Here is a 23,468-nt window from a genome sequence, read left to right as displayed (position 1 = left end):
CATTTTAAAGTGAACTATCCCTTTAAGACACTCTCGACAGATTATAGTGATAACATCTGTCAAGCTAATAAAAGACCAATGGTATTGGACCCACTCTCTTTTAAAGTCTAATTCATGGCATATGTTCGCTTTTCAGAGATTTTTTTTCCAATTGAGAAATCCCCTAATAAATTAAACTCCATTCCATTTACAGTAGCTAGAGCCTTAAAGAGGAAATTTCACAAGACTTTTTTTAAGATGTCAAATAAATCTTTCGTGTCCCCAGAGTGCTTATGTGACGTTCTAGCTCAAAATACCAAATACATAATTTTTATAGCATGTTAAAATTGCCACTTTGTAGGTGTGGCCAAATGTTTTTTGCCATTTTTGGGTGTGTCATTTAAAAATGCAAATGAGTTGATCGCTGCACTTAATGGCAGTGGCGTGGTTGAATAGTGCCGATTTAAGCGGTGGTATTATCCCCTTCTGACATCACAAGGGGAGACAAATTTCAATTACTTATTTTTTTTACATGCTTGCAGAGAATGGTTTACCAAAACTACATTACTGGGTTGTTCTTTTTTACATTTTTTAGGTTGATAGAAGCACTGGGGACCCAATTATAGCACCTAAACATGAAAAAAGTCAGATTATCATGATATGTTCACTTTAACTTCCATGCTGCTGCTGCCTCAAATCCATTCAATTTGGCTACTACTCCAACTTATACTACCTGCTACACTCCCATGACACAACAAAGTAAACAAAGCAATGTATTACTATTTTACTTTTTAAAAATAAAATGTATAAAGTTACATTCTTGGGGAGACCCCAGAATATTTTTTTGCCTCTGATGCCTATGAAAATACTTAAAACACAAAAGTACTTTCTAAAGGTAAAGTAGTCTGGACACACAAAATGTGTGGTTTTAACCCATAGTTGGGTCAAATATGGACAAACACAACAGTAAGGTTGATTTCAACCCAAATGCTAGGTTGTTTTAGGCCATAGTTGGGTAACAACAAACCAGCACAGGGTTTATTATAACTCAACAGTTGGGTTTGTCCATTTTTTGAACCATTTTTATATGAATCATTAAGCACTGCAGTCGGTGAGCTTAATATAAGAACTAGACCAGTTCTTTCAAGACATCTTTTTTATGGGAAAGAGTTCCAGAAAGATTCATCTTAATCTGTTTAATTTTTTGTTCCAAAGAAAAAGGAAAGTCATATGGGTTTGGAACGGCACAGCAGTGACTAAACACTGACAGAATCCAATTGGGGGAGGTATCGGAGGGATCATTCCTTTAATGATGAATTTGAGGTTTTCATTTCAATTTGGGCCAAATTACAAAATGATGACTTTGCGTCTGGAAAGCAATTAGTGCTTAAGCGAGTCCCGAAATACTCACGCAAGTGTATCTTGCCAAATATCCACTTTATTTTGCTCGATTTGATATGTGTATACTGCAGTGTTTGTTCCAGCAATGGAGATGTTTACTCTTGGCTCCTGCTTTCTAGAGTTCAGGCATTCTCATGAATTACAAACAACACCCTGATCATCCATCTGTACAGACAGATATTACATTCCAAACAGACAACTTTCTCATAATGCACTTGAAGTCATCAAAATCTCCCTTTATTCGAACACTGCTGTCTGTCTTTTGGTCCATACACTGGATGGCAACCAAGTGATGGAAAACCCCGTTCTGCTTTCAACCAATGGATGAACTGTGAGAGGGTGTTTCCCCCGGATAGCCGATCACCTCACGTTATTTTTTGCTCTGTTTTTGACAAGACGAGTCGAGTCGGGCACAGCGGGGTCGATTGTTCCCCCGTGTGGAAAAGTTTTTGTCGCCATTCTGAAACAATTGCACATTCCCCGAGGCAAATTGAGTGCGGAGGAGGGTTTTCCTCTCCCCTCTGTCTTTTATGACTTGAAATTCCTCTCAGCTTTCAAAGGCGGTGAATCCGATGATCTTGGGTGGGCCCGTGAATACCCCCTTAATGACAGAGTGGAGATGGAGGCTGCACCCTCTTATCCGTCAAAAGTGAGAACCTTTTTTTTCCACTGCATTAAATCTTCACAGTGGATTCGAGTGAGAAAATTTGACCCTTGCCACGTGTTCTTCAAAGCCTGGTGACTTTATTGGGTTTCTCACGGTCAAATTACAGTCATTTCGTTTTTATTTGACGCAGTTGAGTTTTGATTCTCTAAAGGCCTTGAATGGCCACAGAGCAGTCAAGAGTGAAATAGTTCCTTCTTTCGGTAATGCAGACAAATATAGTACTCAGTTTGGTTAGGCGGGGTGCAGTCCTAAATTTCCTAACCATTTTAGGGAAGGATATTTTAACAGATCATAGTTGTAGTTTGAAAATGCAGATGATAAAGATTGCTGCTCATTTCTTTATTAGGTATATTTAACTGCTACTAAACCGTAGGAGCTTTAAATGAAAAATTTCCTGGCTAAGCAGCAGTATGAGTGTTGTTGATTTCATATGTTTGTGTATGTGTGTGTGCTGGGCTTGGCCGGAGAGAGAAAGGGAAGTGGCACAGAAGGGAGGAGACTGTGCATCAGTGCTCTACAGATCCTGATGTGATAATGGAGTAATAATAGCAGGCCTGCCACCACCCATCTCCTACCACATCATTTATTTTTTCTGCCAGCACGCTCTCTCTCTCTTTCAGTCTATGTGTCTCTCTCCCTTTTTGCCATTCCTCTTTTCCTGTCTCTTTCTCCATCTTAAGCCATATCAGTTTTGTCAGCTCTCTCTTTCTCTCTCTGTCTCTCCATCTTTCCATTACGGCCCAATTTGAAATAAGAGTAACAGGAGAGAAGTTTCCATCCATACTGTATACTAAAACATATAATATAAAGCACTTTTCACGATAAGGGCACAAAATACGACATGAAACTTTATGAAAGTGATTTTTTTTTCAGTAAAAGAAGGTACTTAACCTTCAGAAAATGTGCATGCTACATAAAGGCCAACCTCGTGATGTCAAGTACAATGTCAGAAAAATTGTTCAAAAAAATGTTTCCAAGCTGTGACTAGAGCAGTGCCCTTTAAAAAGGTCATAATATGTACCATTAGGTACAGATGTGTATAAATTTGGTACCAGTATGTACCATTGAGGAATAATATGCACTCTTTGGTACCAGTAGGTACATCTGAGTACTAATATAAACACACAAGGTACAAAGGTCCACTTTTTGACAGCTAGGTAGCATTTGTTGACTATTTTTTCTGACAGTGTACTGTACTTTACATATTACATACTTTTAGTTTATCGGTTTAAATTTGAATATAGTTTAAAACACTAATATTAATAATAATTTATCAGATTTTGTTATTTTTTTACCAAGTTACAACATGCAATTACATAAAATAAATAAACAGACAATGCCAGAATAAACAGCCCATCCTCACCCCATGGCGTCAATATTTGACGCCACTTGACCATGCGTCAATATGTTACGCGGAGGGTATACCCTTCGCGTCATTTTTTGACGAACTGGGGACTTCAATACTATTGAGTCCGTTGCATTCTCTTTCCTATTTTCGTACCATTTTCTTACCATTTTCGCGTCGGTTTAGGGTTAGATTTACATAATGACATCCCTACCCAAACCTATCCCTAACCCCAATGTCAGGCGACAACTGTTTAATTTCGCGTACCTAATAGTATTGAAGTCCCCAGTTCGTCAAAAAATGACGCGAAGGGTATACCCTCCGCGTAACATATTGACGCATGGTCAAGTGGCGTCAAATATTGACGCCATGGGATGAGGATGTGTTGGAATAAAAACAATTTAACCTGTCTTTAAACAGGTTAAATTGTTTTTATTCCAACACATCCTCATCCCATGGCGTCAATATTTGACGCCACTTGACCATGCGTCAATATGTTACGCGGAGGGTATACCCTTCGCGTCATTTTTTGACGAACTGGGGACTTCAATACTATTGAGTCCGTTGCATTCTCTTTCCTATTTTCGTACCATTTTCTTACCATTTTCGCGTCGGTTTAGGGTTAGATTTACATAATGACATCCCTACCCAAACCTATCCCTAACCCCAATGTCAGGCGACAACTGTTTAATTTCGCGTACCTAATAGTATTGAAGTCCCCAGTTCGTCAAAAAATGACGCGAAGGGTATACCCTCCGCGTAACATATTGACGCATGGTCAAGTGGCGTCAAATATTGACGCCATGGGATGAGGATGTGTTGGAATAAAAACAATTTAACCTGTCTTTAAACAGGTTAAATTGTTTTTATTCCAACACATCCTCATCCCATGGCGTCAATATTTGACGCCACTTGACCATGCGTCAATATGTTACGCGGAGGGTATACCCTTCGCGTCATTTTTTGACGAACTGGGGACTTCAATACTATTGAGTCCGTTGCATTCTCTTTCCTATTTTCGTACCATTTTCTTACCATTTTCGCGTCGGTTTAGGGTTAGATTTACATAATGACATCCCTACCCAAACCTATCCCTAACCCCAATGTCAGGCGACAACTGTTTAATTTCGCGTACCTAATAGTATTGAAGTCCCCAGTTCGTCAAAAAATGACGCGAAGGGTATACCCTCCGCGTAACATATTGACGCATGGTCAAGTGGCGTCAAATATTGACGCCATGGGATGAGGATGTGTTGGAATAAAAACAATTTAACCTGTTTAAAGGGATAGTTCCCCTTAAAATGAAAAATTTGTCATCATTTACTCATCCTTATGTATGAATTTCTTTTTTCTGATGAACACAAAAGAAGATATTTTGAGAAATAACGGTAAACACACAGCAGATAGTGACCATTGACTTCTATAGTAGGAAAAAAATATTTTGGAAGTATTGTGATAAATGATGAAGAAAATATTTTTTTATAAATGATGTTAAGCACACAGTTGACGGTACCCATTAAATTCCATCATATATCCTACTATGGAAGTCAATGGTCACTATCTGCTATGTGTTAACTTTCTCAAATTATCTTTTGTGTTCATCAGAAAAAAGAAATTCATACAGGTTTAGAACAACATGACGAAGAGTAAATGATGACATCGTTTTCATTTTAAGGCAAACGATCCCTTTAAATGCATTAATTTAATGTTAAATAATAATTTCTAATTTGTACCTGTTAAAATAATATAGATGGTTTCAGCAGTAACAACATAAACAAGCGGCTTTCGTGGACAACACGCATTTTCCGGTAAACTCTGTTAAGAATAAATAACAACAAAGTACTTTAATGTAGTTTATTTATATAACAAGCAAAATAAACAACATGTAGATAACTTTGAAACCAAAACATTTGGTATTTTCAACTAGGTATTTTTTCAAGAGTTCAGTTTAGCAACTAGACAGACCATTAAAAAAAAACTGAAACCGGAAGTAAAGTTCGGACCAGATGCGTATCACGTCATCGCATGTGTGTCCGATGAAACGCACGTGCGGTAACGACATAAACAAATGGCTTTCGTGGAACAAACATAACTTCCGGTAAAGTCCTTTTAGAGTAGTTTATTTCTGATAACAAGCCTTTGGTCAAATCATAACTGAAACGTATCAAAATAAACTGTACAAACAGAGACCGGAAGTTAAGTTCCGCCCTGACGCATAACCACGCCAACTCATATGATATGTGTCTGATGAAAGCATCTATATTAGTCGAAAGTGCCATAAGCATGCTATCATGTCGGCGATATTCTTGACAGTTTCACTCTGACCCACTTTGTGCCTTTATAAATGTTTGTCCGCATGCATTACGGGCATGAGTCATATGTTCTGCCTTTCAAAGGGCAGCACAATTTCTTGATAATCTCATGGCAACGCACACCACATGGAGCTTTTCATGTCTACCTGTCTAAGACTGTTGCAACTTGCTCGTCTTTCATTCCTAATAACTTCAAGGCCAAGTTTTAAAAACTGAAAGATGGGTTAAGTTAAGAAAAGCAGGCTAAGAATAAAACGTGCAAAATCCCCTGTAAATATAGCCATTTCATGCAATAACTGGTTTAGGTCTGATTTCCATATACTGCAAGATGAGACTAAGGCATTAAAGCATCTTTCCAAAACGCTTAATTCCCAAAGCGTTCCTCCCCTCCATTAGCTGTCTGTTTTCTGTAACCATTATGCAGCTTCTTTCGAGAAATGTCATTTTCCTCTTATTTTGAAGATTATCAAAGAGAGTTATTTCTCATAGCTCGCTCTGAATACATTTCACATTGAGTTTGTATGTGCTTCTCTATATCTCTGATACACTTTAAATAGAGCACAGATTTATTAAAAAAAATGTAAAAAAATTGTGTAACGGTTTGACAATAACATGTATTCACTGAGCATTTGCAATCCAGTTTAAACAGGCCCATGTTATTGTCGTTCTCTTATTGCAAATTCACCTCCTCTGTATGCAAGTTTGTCTTATCACAGAATGCACCTTATTCATAAAACTCAGCACATGTTGCGCATTTGCCTTCCACTGTGGCGAAATCACTGCAAATTTTATGAGGCAGTTTCCCGGACGGGGTTTAGATTATGCCAGGACAAGGAAATTTACGTCATTTTTCAAACATACCTTAAAGGAAAACATCTCTGTTTTTCAATATTTTATTTTGTTTTTTACCTCAACTTAGATGAATTAATACATACTTATCTTTTTTCAATGCGTGCACTTTTAATCTTTGTCAAGCGCTTCTTGAATGTGTTAGCATTTAGCCTAGCCCCATTCATTCCTATGGCTCCAAACAAAAGTTTTATTTTGTGCCACCATATTTACTTGTGTAACTACTCATGTAACAGTCTTTAAATAGGGAAAACATGTAAGTGTTCGGTGGCTTCTTAATTTATCTCTGTTTGGATCCTAAGGAATGAATGGTGCTAGGCTAAATGCTAACACATTCACAACACGCTGTACAAAGATTAAAAGTGCACGCAATGAAAAAAGATAGCTAAGTATTAATTCGTCTAATTTGAGGTAAGAACATAGTAAAATATTGAAAAACTGTGGTGTTTTCCTTTAAAAAAAAATTACTGGTGTGCATCTTTGAGACAAAACAATGCCACTGATATAATTTTACGATTAGTCGGTGAAAGCTGCTTTTAGTTAAGAAATCTTAAACAAGCATTTTTGTTGTGTTAAACTATACTAGCTGCACTTTAAGATAAAATAATATAATATATTCATATATATTTTATGCATGGTATGTTTACAGATTTTTTCTGTTTTATTTTCTGTTTCAGTTGAGTCCAGATCAGCTGGTGCTGCTGTTGGAGTTTCTGTTAGAAGAACCAAAACTGAGTCCTTCCAGCCTGAGGCTTCTTCATACCACGTATGACCTACAGGCCCAAGATGCTGAGGTAACCAGAACTCCTACAACAAACAGTATTTTGTTACAGCACATACAATATACTGTAGATCTATTGACATCAGCTTTATCTGCTCCTGGTATCTGATTCATGTAGGCCTAAATTTATTGTTGTTGAGAAATTGGTTTGTAGTTTTATCACTTACCATGAATTCGGAATCAAAGTGTATGAACATCTGGCATTGGTGTTTTTATATTACTAAACAGTATAACAATAGTTGTACTGTAGTAGTTCACATATGTTAAACCCTGACCCATTTCCGAAAGCTGAAGAGTGTAATCTTTTCCATGTTGAAATATTTTCTTCTCCTCAAGTCTAATATGCAGAGGCAAATACTGTATAAGGAAGCCATTTTTGTATTCGGAAAAACATAACTATTTCTATCAAAACATTGCACCTATTGCTCTTGGGGCAGGACTATCTGTTCACCACTCAATGTATTCAGGAAGCCTGTTTAAAAGCATTAACTTTAGCCTATACTCTTTAAAAAAATGCTGGGTTATTTTTAACACAGCATAGGGTCAAACGGGACAACCCCAACTCGTTGGAATGTAATTCAACCTATACTGGGTTGATTTAACCCATTGTTGGATCAAACATGAAAATTTTCTGTATGTGTTAATTTAATCGGGTCCCTATTTGACCCAACCCTGGGTTGAAAATAACCCAGCATTTTAAAGTGTATGGTACTTCTGGTAAACAAAATTTATACTTCAGTACATGAGGAGTCGAATTGGCTTTTACTGTATATAATTGATTTTACAGTTCCAATCAGTGTACAAAAAAGGTGCGTTTTGACCTTTAGTTGGTTGTTTCCTCCTACACCTTTTCAAATATTGACTAGGAACAGGCTGAACTCATTCATCATGTCTCTACATACAGCTAAATAAAAACTCAATCCATCCATCTTACCATTTAGTTGTTCTCATAAGTTTTTATACTGTAATACAGATACAGCTGACATTTACTTTTTTACCCTGGTAAATAAATCGCTTGCATTATTTTAGGTAATCTCATCATTCGGTTTTAGATAAAAAGGTTTCGAAAATATCACGTCTACTTGAATTCCCCGAAACGTCCTTCTTGCCTGGCCATTTCAGGAGAGCACGAGAGACAATATCTGATTCCTCTCAGATTATAAGGAGACTGTTCTTCCTAAGAATTACGGTCTTGGTAGCCAATTAGGCCACTTTGTGATTCTTACACAATTCAGAGAAGGCCGGCTTCTGTTCTTGAGCGAAATCTGGCAGGCCAGCCGTGACCTACAGTACCACAACGTTCTTTTGAAATGAAGCACTGTTTGGCAGGGACAGAAGATGTAAGATAATATGGAATGGTGACCACAGTAAGACCCAGACTACCACGGTTAAATTCAAACCGGGGCCCAAAGGGAGGTTTTCATCAAGACCTTCCAGGACAAACAAAGGACCCTCTAAAAATAAATCAGGTTATTACTACCACAAACTCCTCCCTCTGTCCTACACGCTCTTGTTTGCTTTTCTCTCCTCTTCTGCTCCCAGGACCCGACGGTCGTCTTTTCTTCCAGACAGAATTAATTCACATCCCGTTTTTAACCCCTCAAAGTGACGTGGCCATTTAGCGTTGACACCTAATTTTCATGTTTAAAATAGAAGCCAATCCTCATTACCCGAGCATAATTATTAGCTCGGCATGAACATTGCTTTAAGGTCACAATGAAATTGAGAGGTGTGGCCGGCGCCGCTTAGTCTGCACTAAGACCTGACTGGGTGTTGTTCACACATAAAAAATGTATCACAGCTTTTCTATGGATATGTCATAATTACTGGTACTTGCTAAGGCAGGCATTACTACTAGCATTGCTCATTCTCCGGATGTGGGATTTGAACTAACCCCTGACCTAAAGACACAAACTGTGGCACACAATTCGTCCTGCACCATTGATCCTATGGATATGAATCACACCTCAATTCATGTGGATTATTGAGGAGAGGTGTGCCATTACTTTTCAGACTTGTAATTTTGGCTGGCGGATGATAAAATGTGTGGAACAGTCCTGTAGACCTACACTGAAGTACAGACTCAAGCCATACCTACATTTTTGTATTATACATTTTATTCATTTGGCACACGCTTTTATCCAAAGTGACTTACAGTGCATTACAAGGTATACATGTTTTATCAGTACTGTATGTGTGCTCCCTGGGAATCAAGCCTATGACCTTTGCGATGCTAATGCAAAATTGAGCTACAGGAATATCTACTGTAAGGACATAAATGTAGAGTACTATGGTGCTTTTCCATTGCATGATATCCCACGGTTTGGGTCAGGTCGGGTCTGCTCACCTCACTTTGGCTTGGTAAGCTTTTCAGTCCCTCCAGAAAAATGTGATTTTGCGATCGCATGATTTAACGCATAATCAGCCAAAGTCCGCATATGCAGGGGCCGCATTTTTTCAAATACGACAAACTTTTTCAGCATAAATTCTGATTTAGATGCGCAGATTTCCGTGTGCAAAATATGCGGGCTTGCATGATTTTTTTCAGCAAAAATCTGAAATATCTTAGCAGAATGTTGAAAAAATTTGAATTTACCTTCCACAAGCACAGCCATGTCCCCCGTTGCCATGGGATTGTTATAAAGTGACGTGATTATGTGACGTGAACATCATTGAAAAGCTGCAAAAGCTAAAAACAGTTTTTTAAGTTCCTGCAGTTTTTGCAAGTTCCCGCAAATTTATTGCATAAAATTGCATAAATATCCTGCATATTCCATAGCATTTAAAAAAAACTAGCTGCAAGATCAAGGATTTTTGCCCACAATAATCACAAAAAAACTAGTTTAGTAACACTTCGGAGTGGGAGGGATTATAGATATGTCGTTATATTTGCGCTGCCTACTGCTGTGGCAAAATACAAGAGTGTCGTTGTACATTCCCATACATTCATTTAATTCTCAGTCCGCCACAAAATTAAAATTGACTACCACAACTAGAATATTTGCACATGGTGTTTATCACAACCTATGTCTGACATGACAGTTTTTGTACAAACTCTGGTGGTGTCAGTCGACGCAGGTCGCGGAGCCTCATTTAAGTTGCATTTAAGCATACAGTATATGCGGACGTGTGCATCACAAATGTGCCGCCACAAACTGTTATGGTGTTCCTGATTCTCAAGCAATGGATTTTTTTTATCTCTAAAAGGGAGTTTGGGAACTAACAACAAAGCACAGATGACAACAGTTTTACTTGAGACAGCGCAAGCTAGCATGAAGGTAAAGCTAATCTTTTACATTATAGCGATGATTCTGGTAGTGACGATTCTCTCAGACCAAACAGTGATCTACAGTGTCTTCGCGTCACGTTTTGGTATCAGCTCGGGTCGCTTGGAACCCCGATCGAGGTGGTACTAAAAAAGTATCGGGTACTATGTACTGCACCAAGTGGAAAAGCTCCCAAAAGTAAGCTGACCCGACCCAAACGAAACCGTGAGGTACTATGCAATGGAAAAGCGCCACTAGAGACTTAGGCTCTTTTGACCGCCTTAGCAACACCCTAGCAACCACACAGCTACTCCCTAGCTTTGCATTGGCAGGTACTGCTGACATAGAAAACTAAATTGTTTAGTTAGTTAAACTTTGCTTTAATTTAAAACAAACCAGCCTTGAGGATCTGTACAACCAGAGGGCATTTATAAAATGACAACTAAATTAACTGTAAGGTGAATTTTAGGGCACAGTGCCGATTTCATTAATAAGCCTTCAGTATAGCTTCTAGTCGATTGCACAGTATGTTACTTTAGAACCTTGCCTATATGTTTCTAGGTGTTTAAAGCTTGTTTGAAGATTGGATTCTGCTAAGATTATGTATGCCAATCAGGAGAGAATAGCACCTCTTTCTCTCACATTTCTTGGCGCATGACACGAGGGCTATGCTATGTGGTATGCTGTTTCATGTGAAGACTCGTGTGTGTGTGTGTGTGTGTGTGTGTGTGTGTGTGTGTGTGTGTGTGTGTGTGTGTGTGTGTGTGAGTGCGAGCATCTGTCGGTCAGGCACACAGAAAGCATTGTATCACAGCTAGTTTCAAAGCCAGGCCACATAGTTCACACAGACGATCAGCCAGGAAGAGAGAGGTTATAATGTGTTCCTAAAGCCATAGGAATACAGGAGGAAAAAACATAAATCATGTCATGGGCTGTTTAACGAGATGCCAGATGACGACACTCATGTCAATCAAAAAGCATTTTATAGGGTTGCACAGAGAAAACGGCGTCAGCATTAAAATGCAATAACTTACAGATTTCACCTTAATTGTATGCAATAGGAAAGTTTTATTGCTCAGATGTTGCCGTTTCATACCTCAGGAGATTTGATGGACGGCCCCTAACTGTCACTGGGGTTGTATCCTTTCAAAAAGCACACTTTTGCACCATAAGCGGCCGATCACACCAAACGCTTGAAAACGCAAGGCGGACCGCACTGCCTTTATTTGATTGACTTCAGAAAAGAGCAGTGCTCTGCGTTTTTTATATTGCTAGGCACCCACCAACTTGTCGTGTCAATCACTGAAGCATAAGTGCTCTTGAAACTTTGTTTGCTGTTAACTGTCATATTAGCAGAACTTTAAAAAGAGGACGCTTGCTCTGACCTTGATCGAGAGGTGCACAAACACCCAGGAGACAGTGAGGAGTGCAGTCTTGGTTGTTCCAAGCAAATGTAAACTCCTGTCACTCACCACCACCACAATGTAGTTCAATACACTAACCATGGTTTAACTATGGTTTTTGAAAACCATGGTTATTTTGTGGTTACCATGGTTTTACTACAGTAACCATGTTTTTTGTTTTGTTTTAACTGTAGTAAAACCATGGTTAATTTTCGTATGGGCAAAACACAACATATGCTGGTCTATGCTGGTTTTTCCAGCAGGGTTTATGAACATTTTTCCGACAGAATAAAATTCATTAAGCGTATAAAGCTGTAAAATGCATAGGTAAATTCTTAGAGAAATGCTTGAGTTCATGTTGAAATAATATTGACTTTTAAATTTTGTGACATGCTTGTCAAGTATGCAACACGACCTCTGCATTTAACCCATCCCTGTGAGAAGTGAACACACACATCCGGGGCAGTGGGCAGCTATCCCAGTTCCCGTGGAGCAATAAGGGTTAAGGTGCCCAATTAGGGTTAAGGTCATCGCAGTCACAACCTGCCAGCCGTGAGACTCGAACCGGCAATTCTCGGGTTACAAGGTCGACTCTAACCACAAGGCTAAGACTGCCCTTGACTTTGACATTTGTGAGATTTATTGGTCTTTTTCTCAGTTGAAATATTTGAAACACAAGAGACTTTTTAATCTCAGTGATGCCTAGGACACATATTGAGATATTAAAGAGACTTCATCTGTGATCTGATGGGTTATTAAAAAATGTATATGAAGTGATTACTAAAATTTTCTGTAAAAAGGTCCAACATACAGTAGCATTAGATCTTACTCGCAGCTGGAGACCTAAAAAACTAAGTATGAGCTAATAACATAAATGTGCAAATTATCCACAATCTAACGCAGATGAAAGGAAGTAAAATGTTCGCAATTACAGTAATCAAAGCTTTAACCGCAATAAGCTAAACATAAAAAAATATTTTCAGATCATAACCCGGATACCAGCGTAATATTATTATATCACCAATTTCCTAATTTCAACATAGAAATCAATGTTAACTAAACAACTCTGAACGCACACTGATTAAACTACATAAACTAATAATGGACCACAAACTAATAGTCCACATGTGCAGTACATCACTGCTGGGTCTGAGGGCAGCTTGACCCATGCTGAGCATTACAACATTAGGAGCTTTAAAAGAGTACAGCTCTTGACATATGATGAAATATTGCATCACCAGTGATGAATGACCCGATTATATCTGGTTTATGATGGAGCCTCTCAGTCCTGCCATTTATTATCAGGAAGCCCATGTAAACCTGGTTTAGTCTTTATATCAATCTCAGCGTGCGCATAATGCCACCATGTGTCCAACCTGGCTTAACTTACTTTAAAAGGCATGTACTTGCATATGCGACCGTAAGAAACGTGTGCATATGCGTGCATGGTTACGGGTTTTCGTAATTGAAATTACGTGAGCGAGTTTGTCGGCGTGCCCTCTCCTGTGCCCTGTATAGACCCGGCAGCTGCAGAGAGGATCAGAGTTGATCTGCATTCCTGGGGAGACCCCTGAGGCAGGACAGCTGCGGTGTGCCTGCCTGCATTTCTCTCGCGAGAGAGACGCGGTAATTACACAGGACATTCCACAATTTATTACTGCAGGCGTACATGTACATGCACACAGAAACGCTCTCACAGATGCTTGGTGTAATCAATGATGCCCGGGGCATTTAATTATTTAATCTACTGTGGGCACCCAGGGGTTACCCTATGGTGATCAGGAATATTGACCTGTAGGCTTAACTCTTTATCTGCCAGCATTTTTTTTAAAGTTGATAGCGCCAGCATTTGTTATAATTTTCACAAATGTTTTATGCCTTCTAGAAAATATTCTACTTTAAATATATAAATATACAATATATCAAATGAAAGAAAAGTTTTATCCTACCATTTGTTCTCTTTTAATCACATCTCAAATATATTGGTAGGGTAAAAAAAACTATTTTGAATGTGGTGCTTGCATTAAAGGTGCAGTGTGTCATTTTTAAAAAGATATCTTGACAGAAATTCAAAATAATATAAAACTATATTATCAGGCGTGTTTAAAGACCTTTGTATAATGAACCATTATGTTTTTATTACCTTAGAATGAGACGTTTTTATCTACATACATGAGGGTACCCTTACGTGGAAGTCGCCGCCATGTTTCTACAGAAGCCCTTAACTCTTTCCCCGCCAGCATTTAAAAAAAAAGTTGCCAGCCAGCGCCAGCGTTTTTCATGATTTTCACAAAAGTTTAATGCCTTCCAGAAAATGTTCTTCTTTAAATATATAAACAAACAATATATCAGATGAAAGAACGGACCCTCTGCTTTCAAAAAAAAAAAAAAAAACGTTTCATCCTACCTTCATTAGTTCTCTTGTAATCACCTCTCAAACATGGGTAGGTTTCTTCAAAAACACCCAATTTTGAGCAAAAAGCTGAGATAATTCCATTTTTGCGAAGGACTTTTGAAAGAGATCAGATGCAGAGCGATCTTTTAAACATACACAGAGTTCCTTCTCTTTCACGTGAGGCGCTACTTCCGGATCGTATAAGTTGCGGAAGTGTGCCACCTGGTGGATAATAGCGATATTGCGGAAAGACGGAAAATCTCGTCATTGGCAGGGAAGCGTTTTCTCTTAATTGACGAGATATCTCGTCAATGGCGGTGAAAGAGTTAAGACAAACTTTTTTACTAAGTTGTCTCCGACAATGACATGTTTTTCCGGTGGCAGCTACCGTAGCTTCTCTATGCCTTTCAAAAGTGAGGGGTGAGCAGTTGGTTGCAATTCTCAACCTCACCACTAGATGCCGTTAAAAAGTACACACTGCACCTTTAAACTGCTTATGCGCGTGCAGCCTTGAGACTTTTACTTTAAAATTAGCACTTGTTTGAATGAAGTGCTTGAAGTGACGGCGGTGTGGGGTGGTGCTGCGGTGGGCAAGATATGTAATCAGTGAGTGGCTGACCACCGACTATCGCCACAAGCCTACTGAAAATGTACTGCATGACTTTTTGTGAGGAGCGCACTCATATTTTTTTGGTTATTCAGTGAACTATTCCTTAAAAAAATCTGGACAATAATTTTTTTTCTCTCATTCACCACATACTGCTTAAATCTATTTTCTTATCAATTGTAATGAGTAAGGCACCTGTTGCTATGTGCAAAGTTTATTGAATTCTCCAAGTATCCTGAGGTGAGGTTAATGTAGGTCAGACTGTCTGACTGAAGAAAATGTCTTCCTGTTGTGGGAGTTTTAATGAGAGATTCACAACAGCCACTGTTTCATCAACTCTGCTATTACCACACCCTGACTTGAGTAACCTTTCTCCCATACACACAGCGTGCTTTCTGCTTGTGTCGACACACGCAAGCTCTGTTATTCTGTGTACTATGGTATTTGGGGATCTGCCCTACTGCTTATTAAAGCTGCGTTTTCTCTAGCATGTGGCCTGTACTGTCGTCAGTGTGGTTTTCGGGTGGTTCCGTGACCCTGCCGGGAATCATTGTGTATGTACGGGAATCATCCGTTAGCGACAGGCCTATTCATATGCAGGATATACTACAAACTAAGATTTTTTGGATGTAATCAAGCATATTATATAACGGACGACAATAGACAAAAGTTTACATGCAACCAAATAATCCGTTTGTAATCGTATTGATGTCTCAATCGTATTGAAAAGCCTTCATGTAAACACCTTAATCAATACGATCGAGGCCAATCGCATGCGAATTTCGTATTTGTATTGAAGAGGATGGTGTAGTCCGATATATAATCCAATCAGCAGGAGAAAAGTATGCATGAAAACACGTGAATAGTGGTATCAGATGCAAAATACACATCATTTTTGTCACAGAAACACACAATAGCAAGGCAATAGCACCACGCATTATTAAGGTAATGGGCTCACACACCGTATATTCTGCAGCGTTCATACTTTCTTAACAATAGGCCAAATAAAGCAATAAATACTGTAGCTTTGTGCCGGGTTTTCCTCATAAGCCTTAAAAAGTGAAGCCTCTGGCTCTTTGATCGCCCCCTGGTGGCTGGCTGCAGTACAAGTCATAAACCCCGCCCTCTCCATTCAAAGTAATGGGACTCTGCTCTAAATAAAAAAATTATTTACACTTCCAATAAAAGTTTCTGAAAGATGGTTTTGGTCCTTTCAAGTAGTTGAAAATTGTGTTTTCATTGCCTATATCTGAAAACTTTCTCCAACCAACTTTTTACATTTATCCAGAGATAAATCGTGAACTCGGCGAGAGATGCTGTTCGCTGGGTGGCGTTGCCAAGTCCTTTTTTCGAGTTCCAATTTGGGCTACTGTTGAAACTGTCTCCGCAGGTTTTTTTTCTGCGGGTAAAAGATGAAAAGATTTCGTTTATTCGTTATTGGCTGTAAATATTCATTAAGATGCTTTTGGGCTAGCTTTAAATTTCCATAGGGATGGTTTTGATACGTGAATCTGGCAACCCTGGCTGTGCGCTTGCGTAGCCATTCGGTTTGGATTATATAGAATGCATAATGTAAACGAACATTTTAATCAGATTTCAATGTTTAGTGTGCCTTCAATCGGATTAAATTTAGTCGGACTGACAAAATTTTGTGTATGTTGACATAGCCAGTGATAAGGTCATGGCGCAATCGAGGATAGAAAAACATCGCTGGTGACGAATGTGTTGCTTTGATAAAGGTAATCGCAAGGTTCTTAGCTGTGCTACTGTTTCCTGTTGTTTTCCTGAGTCAGTTCACACCTCGTCTTAAAGCAAACATTCTCACACTTGTACACACACTCATGCAATCTTAGTTCATTAATCATTAAACTGCCTGCCACCTTCAGACTCTGCATGCTCCCACTAATTCAACTTCAATTAAACCCCTGCGTGTGTGGGGGGTGGGAAGAGAGATGTACTGTAAACAGAGATAGATTTTATTAACGCTTTATCAATGTCATGCCTATTCAATTATGATCTATAGCCCCACCTGCTTTGACAAAATTACAATGACACATTGAGCAAAACTTTAAAAAAGTGCAAATTAACAGCGGAAGTTCCTGAGAGAGAAAGATCACGGGCTTAAATACATAAAGCTAATGTATATTTTTAAAGAGGCTTAATAGTGAGGTATGTGTGTTATCAATAGACTTTTGCTCAAGAATTGACTTGACATTAGGGCTGCGTTCACCCTGTACCCTATACGGTTGTCAAACTTGTATTTGAGTCCTTAAGACGGTTGCATTCACATGCAGTTCGGTTATTTATGGGTTTGACAACAGACCTCACACCCGTAAATTTTCGGGTTTCACAACTGCATTTACAGAGAAGCTGTGGCGTGTGAAAGGAATCGCATTTGACAATAAGTAGTGAGCCGGTGTGCTGGAAAACCTCAAATGACAGGAACATACATCTATACTTGAATAAAAATGTTTCATTTAAAAAACGAGGAGTTCAGATGCAAAACCCCCTAACATGTTTTCTTGTAAATGAGCTTTGTTATCAGGTTCTTGTGTTTAGGTTCAGTAACTTGACTTTAATGACAATGAAAAGGTTTTTAGTCAGTAATTGAAAATGCCTTATTTTCATTTTAGACTTCACTGTAAAACCTAAAAGTTAACTCAACTCAAACCATTTAAGTAAACCGGTTGCATTAGTTTTAAAACACATACATTTGAGTACTGTGAACTTAAACAAATTGAGTCATATGCAGTTATGCACTTATATTTAAGTTCACACTACTTAAATACAAGTGTATAACGGCACATGACTCAAGTTCACAGTACTTAAATTTATGTGTTTAAAACTTAAATGGTCTAATGCAACCGGTTTACTTAAATGGTTTGAGTTAAGTTAACTGTTAGGTTTTACAGTGTTGACTGTCTTACGCTGCAAAACACTCTAAGTGCATGCACGCTTAAAAAAAACTTCCCCTAAACAGCATGAATCCCTATACTGCAAAAAATGACTTTCTTACTTGTTGTTAGTAAAAATATCTAAAAATTCTTAAATAAAGATCTATTTTCTTGATGAGCAAAATGACCTAGGAAAATAAGTCAAGTTTTTAGATTAAAAAAATTATAAACTTTAAGTAAATGAGTGCTTATAACAAGAAAAAAATGCAAATGGAATAAGAAAAATGTTCTTGAAATAAGTTTACTTTTTTCATAAACACTAAATTTAAGAAAAAAAATATATTCCATTGGCAGATTTTTTGGCTTGTTTTGAGCACAAATTTACTTAAATTTGATATGTTCTGTTTAACGACTAGACTTATTTTCCTAGGTCATTTTGCTCATCAAGAAAATACATCTCAATTTAAGAATTTTAGATATTTTTACTGAAAACAAGACAAAAATACTAATTAAGAAAGTTTGCAGTGTGAATACTAGAAAATGAGGAAAGTCAGAATTAAAAATGTAAAAATGAACTCAACTACACACAGGTGGCACTGTGATCCATGTCACTGCTACATTGGGACACAAGGTCATTTCACAGGCAGTCGTTAATATAATTAATCTTCCGTGCACTTTGAGGACTTAAAAATCGTTGTGGTGTTTAGGGGACTCTGCCAAGAAATCGTGCCATTTTAGAGGTTTCTGGCTTTTCTGAAAGGCCCGAGGCTGCAATTAAGCGAATGAGAAGCAAAGGTATTTGATGAATGTATAATGCGTCCCGAGAGCATTTGCTTATTATCGTCATAGAATTTGTTACAGCAATTGCATTTAGCGGCTTTTGCATCCGAGCACCTCAAATATTATTAATATTCCGTTCTATCATCTCCTGTTTATCATCAGATAAAATACATTATTTTGTAGTAATGATTTACACATTAAAGGGGACATTTCACAAGATTTTTTTAAGATGTCAAATAAATCTTTGGTGTCCCTAGAGTGCATATGTGAAGTTCCAGCTTAAAATACCATATACACTCTTAGAACAAATGTGTTAAAAACAACACATTAGTGTTGATTCTGTGACAACACACTAAGGCTTTGTCCACACGAAGCCGGTGCATTCCCTATCCGATCATTTTTTTTCTCCTCTTGCTAAAAAAATAATCCGTAAACACAGCGTCGTCTGAAGAAATATCTGCGCACACACGAAACCACTGAAACCGACTGAAAGCGATGTAGTATATATGCCAGACCAGTATGGGGCGCTGTAGTTCTGCCACAGATATACACTATACAAGGAGAAGAAGACTTTGAGCATGCGCATATCCTTGCACGCTGTATACGAACCAAGAGAAGAAGAAGTGATGGCGAACGCAACCACTTCAAGAGCAAGGAGTCTTTCTCCTGGTTGTCTTCCGTGGTGGATCTAAGAGCATGTGGCGTATGGTGTTGTCCATTATCGCTTGTTGCTCACCACAATTGCATAGAAGCAATAGATTTTGCTGTAATAAAGCTTGTAGGCTAAGTAGCTTCTGTAGCACGAACACAATCATGTAGTCCGCCATTATTGTTGTTGCTGTTACGTGTGACGCTTCCGACACGTGATGTGATGACGTTTTCGCTTCACAAAATATACGGATTGGCTGTACAGACGAAACCGCAAGGGTGTCGATTTCAGATTTATCCACTTTAGGACCCGGTTTAAAAAAAATTGCGGTTTCAGTCTCCCAAAAATGCCGGATCCGTGTGGACGAAACGCCAATACGATAAAAAATGTATACGTATACAGTGATACGCGTCTCCGTGTGGACAGCCCCTAAATGCGTTGTCCCAGAATCCACCCATCTCTCTGTTATTATTGAAACGACACATTTTACACAAATCAACACAAAATGACACATAACGTGTTAAAAGCTTAACACACAAAGATGTGTAAATCCTTTCTAAGAGTGTAGATAATTGATTATAGCATGTTAAAATTGACACTTTGTAAGTGTAAGCAGAAATGTGCTGTTTTTGGGTGTGCCCTTTTAAATGCAAATTAATCCCTGCACTAAATGGTTGTGTTGTGGTTGGATAGTGCATATTAAGGGCGGTATTGTCCCCTACTGACATCACAAGGGGAGCCAAATTTCAATAAGCTATTTTTCACATGCTTGCAGAGAAGTTACTGGGTTGATCTTTTTCACATTTGCTAGGTTGATAGAACCACTGAGGACCCAATTATAGCACTTAAACATGGAAAAAGTCAGATTTTCATGATATGTCCCCTTAAAGGCAAATCGCAAAGGTTTTAGTACATTTTGTATGATGTCTTTGGCCAGATCTTAGCACTGGGTTTTTTATACGAGTTGAACAACAGCAGAGAACAATCCAAATAAGTACAAGAGAGCGTCAGAGCCAGTCTGTGATCTCCCCGCTCTGCTCTACTAACACAACCTCCATTTATACACCAGATAGAGAGGGTATCTAAAATAAACATTGTACACATGCTTGCCTCGACACAAAAATACACAGATAACAAAACCACTGAGTCATGCGGTTGACCAAATTTCCCCTTATGTGTGTGATTCCTGAAGGTGTTGACGTGCTTTTATAGAGCTGCTTGTTTTAATCATTCTCTCTCTCTCATCAGGTGAAACATCGCTGGTGTGAACTTGTGGTCAAGCACAAATACACAGCCGCATACCAGGACGTTGAGCAGTTTCTAATCCATGACCAGGTTCATCTCACATATATTTCTTTCTAATATTTATGACTCTATCTGTGAAATCTATGCTAAAGTCTCTATCTATCTATATCATCAAAGTTTGATTTTAATATTTGACACGACCTTACTAGTTAATATTAAAGATATCAAGGTTATATTTTCACAAATTGTTTGTTAGTTCACTTTAAAATGAAAATGACGTCATCATTTACTCATCCTCATGTTGTTCTAAACCTGTATGAATTTCTTTTTTCTGATGAACACAAAAGAAGATATTTTGAGAAATGATGGTAAACACACAGCAGTACAGTAAGTGACCATAGACTTCCATAGTAGGAATAAAAAGATGGAATTCAATAGGTACCGTCAACTGTGTGCTTACCATCATTTATCACAATACTTCCAAAATATTTTTTTCCTACTATGGAAGTCAGTGGTCACTATCTGCTGTGTGTTTACCATCATTTCTCAAAATATCTTTTTTTGTGTTCATCAGAAAAAAAGAAATTTCATACAGGTTTAGAACAACATGAGGATGAGTAAATGATGACAGAATTTAAAGTAAACTATCCCTTTAAATTAAGATGTATAAGCAAAATTACCTAAGAAAAATATAAAATTTTTTTTTACCAAAAATATACAAATATATATTGCTTAAAACAAGCAAAAATATCTGCCAATGGGGTGAGAAATTTTTTCTTGAATTAAATGTTTTAAGAAAAAAAGTTAACTTATTTCAAGATTTTTCTCTCTCGCCCTATTAGCATATATTTTTGCTTATTTTAAGCAAAATTTAAAAAATTTTTTAGGTCATTTTGCTCATCAAGAAAATACATCTTAATTTAAGAATTTGTAGATACTTCTACTGAAAACAAGACAAAAATACTAAGCAAGAAAGTCATTTTTGCAGTGTATAACTAATTAAGAAAAAGCATCTTAATTTAAAATCTTTAGATATTTTTACTGAAAACAAGAAAAATACTAAGATTTTTTTTCTTGAAAATCATTTTTTGCATTGTAGAGTGATTTTTATGTAAAGAAAACATTAAATAAAAGACTTTAGATGGGTTTTACAGCCTTAATCACATTTCTATGTACATGTTCATCGGGATTAAGGGAAATTTAGTGACATCAGTTCTGTTAAATATGAATAAGTAACAGTGGGTGAATCATTGCAGATGGAAAAGTTTAACCATGAGAGTCGAGTGTCATGTAAATGAACTGGTTCCTGTCCTTTTTTATAAATGGATCAAGAAGAACTCTGTTCTCCATTTCTAACCTTACTAATACTTTGATTCAGTTTGCAAGATGTGTAAAAATGTACGTGTGTGTGTGTGCGCACAACAGGCCATGGGTGTGTATTTGTACGGTGAGCTGATGGTCCAGGAAGATGCCCGTCAGCAAGCTTTAGCACGACGTTGTCTATCCATCATTAAAGATGACATGGACCAATCAGCATGCAGAGTTGTGGAAGAAATGATCCTCTGAACCCAGACAAATCAAGTAAGGCTTATAATAAGTGTCTTATTCTCTCTTGTCTATCAATGTGTGTATTTGTTAAATGACCTTTTATGTACAATAGTTTGAAATCCATGTTATTTTCAGAAATGAAAATGACGGTTTACGAATACAAAAGATTTTCGGAAATAAAAAGACGCTCTGCAATCAACTCATGCTGTGTCAACTTAGATCTGAATGGCTGAACAATGGTGTATTTTATTACTTGGATATAAAATCTCATATTATGTAACTTCTCTGAAACGGCTGCTTATTTTAAAAGACACTGTGGTTGTTTTTACTCCCAACATTGTTCAAAATCCACACCCAGTGTCCTGACCACCACAACATTCACATTTTTCCAGACGCTCCCTAGTGATTCCTTAAGATCTGTATTATTATAAATACAAAATGAGCTCCAAAAACAGGTTAGCTGCTTATTTCATGCAAGGCTTTTGGATAGCGGTGGGTCGCTGTGCCCAGCGGGTGACCTTTACATCTTATTCTTCGAAATTCCTGCTTCCACACCAGCATGTCATCCACAATGGAGGTATTCCCTGGATCCACATGACAATTTGTAATTTGCTCCCTCTTTAAAAGCCCTGCAAGACAGATATATAGTGGTAGCCATGAAGGGAAGAAAAGACTGTCTATCTTCGAAGCTACCTATTTCACAGAGTATTGACGTAAAGATATTATCTTGTTTAACCGAGCAGCACGTCACACGGACCGTGGTCGGAAGAACTGCTAAATAGTTGTCAGACTCTGGAGGAGCAAATGCTTGGCAGAAAGATAAATCTATTAGCCGTCTCCCTCGCAATATTTTTGGTGAAGCCGTGGTGCTTTTTATCCGCCGACAAGACAGTTTTATTTGTTCTGGGACTCGGAGGAGACGGGTGACTTTTCCAAGCCGATGTGGTTTGTGTCACTTGACATAGATGAATTACGGCGGTCGAAATGATCGTGCTGCATTGTGCCGCGCTAATGCTACTGTTTGTCTTTGGAGGTCAGCTTCTAGCCATCGCCAATAATTCTTCGGTACACACTGAGGAGTCCGCCTCGCTCGGACGTGGCCTTAAATGTGGGAGGTAAATTCTGATGATAGGAGATTGCACATGTTGTGTTGAGGCACACACGGAAAGTGAATAATGGTTAGTCCTTTAGTCCGTTTTCCTCTTTTCAGCTGATGAACGAAAATGAGGATGTTTTTGTAGAATGAGTTTAAAGAATAAAAGCTTTTTGGTTATAGTCTGAGGCTGGAAAATGTCCCACTACTGTAAGTGAACTTTTGAGAAATGTGTCAAGGTTGAAATTAAAAGC

At 38.1% G+C, this 23,468-nt stretch overlaps 1 protein-coding gene across 1 annotated transcript in view; it reads left to right on the top strand.

Moving 5' to 3' along the window:
• Positions 1-23,468, top strand: part of aopep (aminopeptidase O (putative)) — a 91,979-nt gene that overhangs the window by 64,431 nt on the left and 4,080 nt on the right. The window contains exons 14-16 of the mRNA XM_065247207.2: positions 7,231-7,347; positions 20,577-20,663; positions 21,999-22,154. Of these exons, the coding sequence (XP_065103279.1) occupies positions 7,231-7,347; positions 20,577-20,663; positions 21,999-22,139 (345 nt within the window). The 3' untranslated portion in view covers positions 22,140-22,154. The remainder of the gene's footprint in view (positions 1-7,230; positions 7,348-20,576; positions 20,664-21,998; positions 22,155-23,468) is intronic.

This window comes from Paramisgurnus dabryanus, chromosome 11, assembly GCF_030506205.2.
Source record: "Paramisgurnus dabryanus chromosome 11, PD_genome_1.1, whole genome shotgun sequence".
In the NCBI taxonomy this organism is placed as follows: Eukaryota; Metazoa; Chordata; class Actinopteri; order Cypriniformes; family Cobitidae; genus Paramisgurnus; species Paramisgurnus dabryanus.
The sequence above is the reverse complement of the archived record's forward strand: the minus strand, read 5'-3'. Positions and strand labels throughout refer to the sequence as shown.